This window comes from Antrostomus carolinensis, unplaced genomic scaffold (genome assembly GCF_000700745.2).
Source record: "Antrostomus carolinensis isolate BGI_N321 unplaced genomic scaffold, ASM70074v2 scaffold36388, whole genome shotgun sequence".
Lineage (NCBI taxonomy): Eukaryota > Metazoa > Chordata > Aves > Caprimulgiformes > Caprimulgidae > Antrostomus > Antrostomus carolinensis.
In genome coordinates this window covers 2216-14022 of record NW_010335634.1, presented here as the reverse complement: position 1 = coordinate 14022, position 11807 = coordinate 2216, and the positions used below count along the sequence as shown (strand labels likewise).

Below are 11807 nucleotides of genomic sequence, written 5' to 3'. Positions count from 1 at the left end.
GGTGAGTGCGGGGATCCCGCTGCCGCTGCGGGGAAAGGCGCCTGCGTTTTCAGGAAAGCACCCCTATTTTTCTTATTTTTTAAATTCTTTTCCGGGCTTGGGTTGGGTTGGGATGGAGTGACAAAGGTCTGTCCCATAACAATACGCTGTTTATTGGCCGAGTTCTAATATCCCGGACTGGAGCGGGACAGCTGCAGAAGGCCAATGGAAACCTGTTTCACAAGGGAAGTTTAAATGTGTGCCTGGCATGTTTCTAGAACTTCTGACAGAGTACCAGCCAGTGTTGGTTTTAAAAATAACTTGTGAAGTGTGGGAATGGGTTCATGTTCTTCTTTATTCCCTTATGATGAATAACGTTGTTTCTGTAGGAGTAGAAAAGGGAACTGCTTACGTTCTCCCTGGTAATTGCTAAGACCAAAGGAAGAGCCTTTGTTTTGCCTGACATCCTCATGCCACCAGCAAACAGTGCTAATGCTTTAAATTTTTCTTAAAGTTTTGGCGAAACCCTATCAATGGTTACTTGTGTCTAAAAGCACAAAGATTTAGTCATAGTCTTTAAACATATATATGTACATAATTATGTACCCTCAGTGCTTGCCATCAGTCAGTCCCGCAGAACTTCTGTCAGCGGAATCTTGTAGTCTTGAGTTCTGTTGTTGAGAACAAGCCTGTAGATGCACGTGTACATGAAGATTTCAGGTTTCAGTCGTCATTTCCTTTTTCACCAGTTAATAACTCTTGGAGGGAAATCTAACATCATTTGTTCACTTTAAAGACTTCTAGTGTTGCTCCTGTCACTCCTATTTTTAGTTATGAAGCAATGTTTCTTTGCGGAAGTCTTTAAAATCTTGCCTTCCTGTTCTTGTAACAAATTGCAAGAATGAACATCATGGATTGAGAAAGTGCTGAGCTTTTAATTATAAAGCTGATGTAAAATCCTTTGTTACAGCAGAGCTACTTTTTTTTGTTTTTTTCTTTGTTACTGTAGTTGGTTGTTTCCTATAGACTCTCAGACTTTCTAAAAGGCAGATTTTTATCTTAATAAGTGAGGCTATGAAGCCATAACTAACATCAAGTCTGTGTTTTGTGTTGGCCAAAACCCATTGTATTCTCTCTAACTATTTACCCTTTTTTATCTGTATAATTCAGTAATGATGTCTGAACCTCATTTACTATCCCATGATGTCTGATGGTCATTTACACTTCCATTCAGACAGACAAACACTGGTGTGTGTTATTGTAAGCATAAGTGTGAATCAGACTGCTCCGTTTCCAGTTATCGTACTGACTGGATGTAGAGATCTATAGCACCTTCCTCTTTCTTGGGAGGGGGGGAAAGTTCTCACCCTTTAGGTTGTTCTTCTCCCCTCACACATACTATCTGTTTAGTTGTTCAAAACTGCTTAAACGTGTCACTAACAGATATACTCTTTCATTTATTATCTAGCTTGAAAATAAACCTGAATGTGGTGAGGTAAATATCGTGCAAAGAACAGAAAATAAATGTGACTTGAGAGATCAACAGACCGGAGATCTTGGGAAGAAGACAAGAAAGCACCAGTGACCCAGTGTAACGTGCCTGACGGCGCTCCTGAGCACATTAGGGGAGTCAGAGGAAAAATGGTCAGGAAGCATCCGTCTCTTTCCAAAAATTGAAGGCCAACAGTGGCGTCCGTGTTCAGAGAGACAGAAAACACAAGCGGGTGAAGGACCTGCAGCTCTCCAGTCGGTGTTCTGAGTGGTTCTGGAGGACAGCCTGTGATTCACCAAAGCCTCTTCCAAAGTCTGCATTTGTGGGTGAACTACAACAACAAACAAAGGGGTGGTGAGTACATCTTTGTTCAATGGATGTGTTGAAATATTTTTGGGATCTTAATCATTAGAATCTTTTTGAAAAAATGTAGATGAAGAGGATGAAATGGTTTTAGTCTGTTTCTTAGTTTAGGAGTTTCTTGGTTTTGCAAAGCCCAATCTAGTGACGCACCATGACAGGAAGAGAAGAAAAAGAAAAGCATTAGATCATTCTTTAGATTGGGGAACTATTAAAATTGAAGTGACTGGATATTTTCCACTTCCCTAATCTAGAAATAATTAAACATTTAAAGTAATTGTAAAACACTAGCTGCTTATTTTGAGGGACTCTTGACTGTTATTTCTTTGATGTGATGTTACTATGGGGTTTGGTTTAGATTTTTTTTTTTTACTTTTTGCATAGGAGCTGGGTTGATTATTGCTTAATTAGTTACCTTATTTCTTTTTCACAATTGAATAATCATCTCAAATTAGTGGAAGAAGACAGCTTTTACTTTTCTTAAGGGTTTGGGAAAACAAAAGTAATACTGCATCCCCTTCAATTTAGGGAGCTTGATTACAGCTGAAGCTGAGTCACGTGGTGGCTGCATTTGCCTTTTCCTAATGTGATTTAAAAAATATATATATATTTCATACATTATCTCAAATTACTAGTAAGAACGAACCACAAAGAAATAAGCATCAGTTGCTACTAGGCGGGTTAGAAAGCACTGAGACCTGTTCTGTCCTTGCCATGGTTGTGCACTATGAGGTTATACTACCCTCTTGAGGCTGATATTTGTAAAGGAGAAAATACTGCACACATTCATAGGTCCGAAGGTTTTTCTCTAGATCAACAGGAATCATTGTTGGGGTTTTTTGTGTTGCTTTTTTTTTTTTTTTAAAAGACAACCTTCGAATGTTCTGCTCAATGAGCTGGATAAGTAATGCAGCATAATAGCCTGTGCCTCAATTTTTGATCTAGCCTAGCCATATTTTTTCTTCTCAGTGAGCACACTGTGTCCTGCACCATTCTGCCAGAATTCTAAAAACAGCAAAGGTAACAACAATGCTTCTTATTTTAAGAAAGGATTTATGCATTATCTCTGGCTGACAGTTCTCTCCCTGTACGGTTGGGCAGCTTCTTGGCTGACTGTTTCCATGGAATATGCTTGGAAAACATTAAATATAAAAGTAACAGAAGCAGTAGGTCTGTTGTGGCAGTGATGATCAGAGTTCAGCACAATAAATGCCACTTCAGTGCTCTTCCTGGCTCTGTAACACTTCCGCAGGTTTCAAAGCAGGTGTCCACATCCTTACCCTCAGCTAGTCTTCTAAGAATTGTTTACTCCTTTTTAATCCACTTCCCCCTTCACTTCTAATTTTAATTTGCCTTCTGGTGGAGGATAGCACAAGACAGTGCTAGTGGCATCATCAAAGGGAGCACTTCATTTAGGTGATTAATTCTGTGATAGGAAAAGAGAACATATCTAATAACAATTGCAGTTGTGTTTGCATTTATCAGATTAGCCTGTTAGAGTACCTTGTAGAATATCTTCAGGAGGAAATTCTAGAAGAAGTTCATGGATTTTCAGATGTCCATATGGGCTGAGGTACAGAAAGTAACACGTACTGCATTGGAGCACACTGGTTTATGCATCTGAAGGCATGAAAAATTACCTTGTACCTCTGATATCTGCCCCGGTATGGGGTTCTGAATCCACACAAGTTAACTTTTTAGTTAACTCTTTTCCTCTTCACTGGAAGAGATATTAGATGGCTTCCTTGATAAGATCCATGTTAACAAATCCCTTGGCAATTACGCTAATTTGGCAACTGGAAGTTGAGTCCTTGTCCATCTAATTTGTGTAGTTTATTACACGAACTATCTAGTTTGAGCTTCTCTTAAACAAACAAAAAACAATGCCACAAGTAATTGCAGTTTCAGCATAAGCTTTATTCACTATTATAGATGTGCACAGAAGGGTGAGGAGGTTTCCACCAGTTTTAGAAAGGATTCATATAGCCTTCAAACATGTGATTTACAATAATCACTATATTTACTAAGGAAAAGAGATAAAATAAGAAAATAAGCCTACATGTCAGCCTGTGATTAACCTCGCCCTTCATTATTTTTGGCTCTAGGTCTTGTATTCTCCTTAAAAGATAATCCATTCCAAAGGCTGTCAGAGCAAACTGTTCAGGCTCACATACTTCTTTAGAGTTGTGACGTCAGTAATAATTTCATTTTAAAGTAAAATTTAAAACAAATCAGGCCATCTAGCGCGGTCTTCGTCCTTCACCTTGCCTCAGTTTTTCATCCGAGTCTCTAAAAAGGCAAAAGATAAAGATTATTTTGATAGTCTTAATATTTTTCTGAAAACCCTGTTTTGATGATATGTCTGAAAGTTCCACAAGCGCCCAGCCGAGGGCAGAGGTAAGGTGGCTCTCACAGAGTTATGTTCTATAAGGGCACGTGAGCACTAGACTCTTCTTTGCGTCATGGCCGTAGAAGGAGCGCTTCAGAGGAAAATGGAGAAGCTTTGAGCCAGAAAGCAGGGTGAAAGCAGAAGCATGAAGTGATTTGTAGCTGGGATGTGTAACGCAGATATCAAGACTGTCATAAACATTAAACCAGAAGATTCACAAAGATCAGTTTAACATGGGTGAGTGCAAATAAAATATGAGAGGCTGTAAGAGTAAAAACCAGGCAGCTTGTGGTGGGAGTTGGTTGTTAGAACTTTAGTTATCAGTGAATCTGCTAGAATTATCTTAGTTACAGTAATGGTTTTAATACTTTTCACTGAGAAAATTGTGAAGGTCTTTTAGCTGAGAAAACAAGGAAATCCTGGGATTTGGGGAAAAAGGTTAAGAAAAAATTGCTAGTGTAAGGAAAGGAAGCCTTCTTCTTTGGCCTGACATACTTAAATGTGATTCTTCAAAGTTCAACTAGCAGTTTCTGAACATCAGATACTTTGGTGTTTCTCTTAGTGGTAACTTACTCCCAGTCTGCTCTGAATGTTTCACATGACAAAAGTTGGCTGTTTTGTGGTGTGGGTGTTTTTGTTTGGTAGCTTTTTGTTTGTTTGTTTGTTTGTTTGTTTTACAGCTCTGCTTTTAGAACTGGGCTGGCAGTACCTTTAGCATTCTCCTCAAGCATGTCTCCTAGCATTTTCTCCAGTGCTTGTCCATATTCTTGATACTCTTCTTCAGTTACCTTGACACCAATTTCAAAGGGAATATTAAACTATAAAAACATTAAAAGACAAGAGTTGAACAGACAAGTTCTGGACAAGGACACTGCAAGTTCATTTTATTCATAGAAATGATGATAAGCAAGAGGTATAAAAAGTTATTCCATCTATTTGCTTATTAGTGCTCAGACGTGATCAAAATCTCAGAAACGGGGTGTGCAGTTACTGCAGACCAAACTGCACAATAAACTGGAGGAAAGAAAACTTTACAAGAAACTTGCATTATTATATGTTAGTTCTGAAATGTAAGTGAATCCTAAAGAGGAGATTGTGATCTGAATTACTGCAGCTAATTTAAAATCCTTTCATACCACATGCTGGCAGTTTACATGTGCCCTTTCCTGTTTGCATTTCAAGTTAAAAGTGACTGTAGTTTTAATTTGTACTGTGACAGAAATGGTGTGACCCAACCCCACCCCTAAAACTTGTACGTGAGCAAGACGACTAAACACAAACCTTCATGTCAATGCTGTTTCTCTCGTCTTCTGCCCGTGGTTCATCGGTGTCCCAAAAGCCTTCTGTGCCTCGACGGTGTAATTGTGCTGGGGGGTTTTTTGAATCTGTTTGTTGCTAGAAAGGAAGCAAAATAATATCTATATATTCTTTCAATAATCAAACTAGTCTGTAGTGGGGAAATTAGAAGCTATAATTAACACAGATGCAGCAAATTAACTGAAGGAATCATACACTTATGTATGTATGATATGTAGGTCTATAATAATTGTACTACTATTGCTGCATTCCCTTTAAATAGGTGTTTGGTTTGAGAGTTCATTAAAGAACAAGCACCTTGCAGTTAATTTCCAAAGAAGAGGTCAACAAATTATTGAAACAAATGCTTTCTCTATAATTGTTTTGGGTTTTTTTGTTTTTGTTTTTTTTTTCCCAGATTACTGTTTCTTAGTGAATGAGATTAGATACGTATTCTCATGGCATGAATACAATGCTAATGATTTGTTACAGAAGTTCTCTGGAATAACTCCTTCCTCTTCCAGAAACTATATCTTGTAAAAGCCTCTCTGAATGCTGTAAATAATATTGGTTTTAAGGACCTATAGGGAGGATACACCTGAGAAAGTATTTTTCTGTATTTTTTTACCTGTATTTTTTTATATTCAGGGCTTAAAAAACTAGAGCCAGCCAGAGTAGTTTCTGTCCAGAGAATGCTGAAAAGAATAATTCCCAGCAGAGTGCTCCTGAGAAACATGATCATCTTCCTGAGGCAGGGTGCAAACCTGGAAACATAAGTTGAAAAATTAAATTTATTTTACAACCTCTGCATTTAATTGAATGCAGATCCAGTGAAAATATTTCTCCTGACTTGGATGACCTGAAATTATTTCTAAGATGGATGTATAAAGCAAATGTAATTTTATATGGTAAAGGTAAAAATGTCTTGTCCCAAAGAGTCTCTTTCTTACTGTGTTTTCTTCTAGGATAGAGTAGCTGGAACAGACAGGTTAGTGGAGAAAAATTACACAGGAAAACTGGCAAAAGCTGAAAATGATGTGAAACTTTACCTGGTTAGTTCTGTGGCTTCACCAAACAGCCGCTTTCTGAAGCGCTTTATATACCAAGTGGAATGTTTGTTTTGTGCAGTGATGTTCCTGTAAATGCAATCTGATATGTATCTAAATTCCTTGGGAACCTGGCCTGCTCCTAAGATAACAAAATCAACAAAAAAGCGAGAACAGTGCATAGATCTGGTGCTGTGCTTATTTTTGTGTATAATGAAATTGTCTAGGGAATAACTTTCTTCTTTCTGGGTCTCATGTTGCGGCTTTCTGGTTGATTATTTCAGATACTGTGCAGTTAGGCTGTAAATCAGATTTGGGAAATGATCCCAATATTAAAACTAAATAACTTCTGAAATGTGTCCAGTATCAGCTGAATTGGTAAAGCTGAGGAAGTTGGTAAATATGATGAGGGACTGAAAACAAATGGAGGTGATGGGTCAAAAACCCCTCTAGCAGCAAAGCTGGGTTAAGAAAATCTGAGAGAGTTAATCTTTATCTTGGCTTTTATCTGAGGGCTTGTTAACAAAAACATTCAATAGCACAAAGCAGGCAAAGCTTCTGGATCCTACCCGAAACAGTAAGGAAGCAGAAGCCCCTTGCATTTTCATAGCACACCGTGCTTTGTTCTGGGCTGGCCCCGGAATCAAGCTCTTCCTGGATGTGTCCCCTGTGGCTTCCAGGAGCTTGGCCTTTGGATCAGCATCTTCTGCTTTATTAAGGCCTGTGCACTTAAACAAGAGCTGGAATGTTGCATATTCCTGTTGGTATAGAGAGAGGTAATTCATGTCTGTGTTTCTGAGAGCAACTAGGATAGTATTTGGCTGGTATAGATAACCACCATCAAATGAGGTTTGTTTTTCTAAAAAAGCAGGTGTATTACCTTGACTATGGCAAAGCAGAGTGTGCCTAGGAACCAGCACCCTGGAGAAGGAGGAAGGCTGTGAAGTGTTCACTTGTGTTGCTTCAGTGCACCTGAAGAGTAAAGGGAAAATGTGACCTTTTATTTAAGTACTTTCCCTCTTGTCGGAGGGGGAGAGTGCTTCAGCTTTTAGCTGAAAGGCGGTTTGTTCAAGTCTAATCTACTTGCCTGAAATGCAACGGCACTTAAATTTAACTGAAGGCAAAACTCTGTTCTTTCTTATACTATAACTATTGGTCACTAGTGCACTAACACCTTCCCAGTTATTACAAAGCCAATACCGTGGATGAGAGGACAACATGACTGTGGGTTGACTGCAGAGAGCCTTGACAAGGCCCCTGTGAAAAGACTATTAACACAGCACACTAGGCTTTAACCAATAGGACTTTATTCTCTTGGTATCTCAACAAAAAAAAACCTGAGGTACAGTACAGAAGTGTGGCTAAAAAAAATTATCTTCAAATTATGGTTTGATTTACTGATGTTGGCTAAATAACCAAGTTTGAGATCATTGTAAAGCAAGAGACATATGCATTCCACTACTCCTTTTCAGGTTCAGGAAAGCACAGAGACTTTCACATATCCAAGCACATTATTTTCAGGAATATCTAAGCACCACTTCACTATTACCAAAGGGCTCGCAAGCATGCTGTCATCTAATGCTGAAAACTCACCAGCCCTTCCCCCCACCTGAAACAAAGTTCTGGCCTTTGAAGGGACCGAGTGTTTGTCCCCTTGCACAAAGGAGTTCACACCTGACCCCCCTGACAGCCTCCTCCTGTTCCTACTCAAGTGCTTGGAGTCTGACCACAGTACATCCAATTAAATATGATCCCCAAACCAGAGAAGCAGGGTACAATTTCTGCAGCATCAAGGAGTAGTATAAGGCACAGTACTTTGCTATGCTCTTTACCTTAAATTTAAGGGAATGTCAATTAAGGTTGATTATCAACATATTGTAGCCTCCCAACAACAGTTACAGAGTGCTCATAAAATTGGATAATTGTTTCCCACGTTTGTGTCCAGTTTAGATAAAATCAGTTCTTGTCGGTTCAAGAAACACTGCGCATCAGGTAGCGCGACCGCTTGTTGCAGCTGGAACGCTCACTCCTGCATCACTGCTCGTTCTGCTGCCCCTCCGTAGCGGCAGACACCCCTCCTTGGCCCTTGTTGACGTCGCTGATACACGCCCACAGTCCATCCACTGATTCCTTCCACAGCGTCACCTCAAAAACAGATCAGGAAGATGTTTCAGCCTCAGTACATGCTCAGTGTCCCATTTCCTTGCAGCCATCACATCTCTAGTTTGGTGACAGCCTACAGCTACAGCAGTCAAGTGTCGCAGCACTGGTTTAATATCAAGTTATTTGTTGCTGTATAGTGAATAATTATCCAGTGGTAAAGGGAGAGGATGTGAATTCTGCTTAGTACCCCCAAAATGAAGTTAAGCCTGCCTTTCCTTCTCTCCAGTAAGGACTAAGAATGCAATGCAAGTAGTCTGCCAAAGGTTAGAGTCTTCCTACCTTTTTGATAAATAAAAAGAAAAAAATTCACCATTGCAGCAAAGGAGAATCTACAACAATCTTAACTAAAAAGTCACCATAGCCTGTCTCAGCTCAGCTCTTCTGAAAACAGGGCATGCAGGAGTAAGAGCCGAGGCAGCAGTACTCACTTTATTGTCTCCTCCAGACACCGCAAGAATATTTGCAGTAATGGACCAGCTCACATGCCAGACAACATCATTGAACTTGTGCAGCAACTTTGGTGACCAGGAATTTCCAGAGGCATCGTCACATGTCCAGATAAACACTCTGCCATCCTAGAGAAGCAAGCAGAGCGAGGTGGTTGGACCGCTGCTTACAACACAGAAAAAACAACCTTGACCACACGTGGGAGCTACCCCGACAAATCACAGCTCTGATCTGAACCCCAGAGGTGAAACCACCACACGTGCAAATACCAGAATAGGTATGTATCAGATGAAATTTTTTTCCAGAATGAGATTTTGCTTTCCAGTCACATGACAGCAATTTAGCAGCTTAGTGAGTAGTCTTCTTGATTTAAAAAAACCAAACCAAAACAAAAAAGCATTTACAGAATTATTAGGAGCAAGAACGCTACAGTCAGTATGAAGGTTGAGGACATCAGAGCTGATTAAGAACAACAGTTATTAGAAAACAGTATTTTTAGCTGTTTTCTGGAGACATTAAAATACAACGTAAGTTTGAAGGTCTTCCTCATAGTGAGGCCACCCTACTCATGATTTTCAAAATAAAAGTGTCTGGTACAGAGCCACACATGGAGCCTCTGTCCAGAAATGCTTCCGCTGGGTTTCTGAGTTTGGGAGGAACAGGAATCGAAGGCTCTTACGCACAGAGCCTGATATAGCAAAGGATTGCCAGAAGGACCTGTTACAGCAGTCCTATCCCTACCACTCCTTCACTTCCTTCCCCTTTTCTCTAGTAAATGGAAGCAAGGGCACTGAGCACCTGCCTCTGTCACACCAACAGCGGCTCACCTGCGAGCAGCTAGCAATGGTGCTTGTTGGCAAACCTATGGATGGGGCCCAGGCGACATCTCGAACCCAGTCACTGTGAGCCTCCAGCTTCTGCTCTTCTTTCCACTGACCATCTTCTTCCCTGAAAACACATGTATACAGTCAGACAGGTAGGAGCAGCAGCAGTCAGTCGTATTTCTTATCTCGTGTTCTGGAGGCTTTGTTTTTGTAGCTTTCAGACTCCTGGTTTATCCAGATATTACAGAGCACAAGTGTTCCCCACTCTTCTTCAAAAAGGCTCTATGGCTTAAACTGACAAAATCCCTTCCAGGGGACAGAAAACAGCAAAGGAAAAAGAGCAGTTGATCTTAAGTTCCTGTACAGGAATCTGCTGTTGTCCAAGTGACAGCAGTAATCAAAAACAATTAAGAAAGCCACTTTCCAAGATAAGACGAAGCAGGGCTGACGCAAGTTGCTATAACCACATGGGAGATTGCACACCACTAAGTTACTTCCATTTTTAAAGCACTTCTCTAGAATGGTAATTCAAAGATGAAAGCACAGAGATGCCAAAAATATTACCCGAGATACTCAGAGGGACATTCAAAGGCTACGAAGGGTATCAGGTTTTATAAGTTCTTAAGTTATATTAATAATAGAGCACTTACTTCCAGATCTTGACAAGGTTGTCACAGCCACCAGATGCAAACCTTTTGATGTAGTTTGGTTTCTGACCAGATGGCTGTTCTATAAGGCTTCCTGGTACAACAGCAGGAGCCCAGCTAACCGCATTACATCCAATCTATTTAATTAAAATACACCATTATTAAAAGTTGCTTACTTTAAATAAATAAACAAAAGCTGCTGAGGGGGCAAAGGACACCTAGCATCCTCTCCATTGTGGGGAGGATAAGAGCATCTTAGAAAACCAGGAGTCTTGCACAACGCTGGATGGATACTGGATGAGTAAGAACTCCAGACACAGGCTAGTCTCAATAGGGCGCTTACTAGAAAGCCTTAGGTAGCCAAGTAACTGTTTTATGTGCAAATATCATCTTGGATATGTAAACAGTGGAGACGGAGGTATAAACTGAAAAGACACAAGACATATGCAGTTGCTAAGATTTTGGAATGCAGGAGCAGAAGGAACCTGTGCATTCAGAGCCCAGTTTCCTTTTATTGAGAGCCACTGCCATTAACTTATCAAGCTCTGCTTCAGCAAAAATCCCCACTATTTTGGAAAAAAAGTGAGTCCTGTGGTTTTTCCAGCTTCAGTTTATTCACAGTCAGTTTGTACAGGTGTTCCTAGTACTAAAGCCATTTCCTACCAGGTAACTTCCAGCACTGTGTTTAACAAAAATGTTTAATAAACAAGTATTACCAGTGCTGTTTAATAACTTCCACATGTCTTGTTTTCTACTGCACTTTAGTGACTACAAACTATACCTCCCCGCTCTGGATTAATTTAAAATAAGTTAATCTTGATTCTGGAAAGTGTTTCACACATTTCAGTGTATTTCAGTATTTATCTAGTCTACAAGTTCTCTGAGGCATCAGCTCAGTACGTATCTGTATCTCCAAGAACTCTGTGCTGCTCCAAAGGAGCAGACGTACCGTATGTGCATTGCTGATCTTTTTGACTTCCCACTGCCCGTCACCCGTGTAGCTCAGTAACGAAATGGCCCCATCAGAGCTCCCGCAGGCCAGGATCAATCCATAGTCGTGTGGAGCCCAGCAGACAGAATTCACTGCGAAAGGAGAGACAGACTGGATGACAACACAGCGACTAATCAATGCGCTGGCTATCAGTGGAACAGTCACTAAAAGCG

The 11807-nt window shown here is 40.2% G+C and overlaps 2 protein-coding genes across 2 annotated transcripts in view; both read right to left on the bottom strand.

Annotated features, from left to right (window-relative positions):
* Positions 1–4100: 4100 nt before the first annotated feature.
* Positions 4101–6252, bottom strand: GHRL (ghrelin and obestatin prepropeptide). Its single transcript, XM_010174626.1, has 4 exons — positions 6145–6252; positions 5502–5615; positions 4930–5038; positions 4101–4120 (listed from the first exon to the last, which is right to left on the bottom strand). Exons 1-4 carry the CDS (start codon positions 6250–6252, stop codon positions 4101–4103), a joined length of 351 nt encoding a protein of 116 aa, XP_010172928.1.
* A 1596-nt stretch (positions 6253–7848) lies between these two features.
* Positions 7849–11807, bottom strand: part of SEC13 (SEC13 homolog, nuclear pore and COPII component) — a gene marked incomplete at its 5' end in the record, with an annotated part of 6169 nt that continues 2210 nt past the window's right edge. The window contains 5 exons of the mRNA XM_010174627.1: positions 7849–8707; positions 9154–9300; positions 10000–10120; positions 10647–10780; positions 11593–11726. Coding sequence (XP_010172929.1) covers positions 8597–8707; positions 9154–9300; positions 10000–10120; positions 10647–10780; positions 11593–11726 — 647 coding nt within the window. The remainder of the gene's footprint in view (positions 8708–9153; positions 9301–9999; positions 10121–10646; positions 10781–11592; positions 11727–11807) is intronic.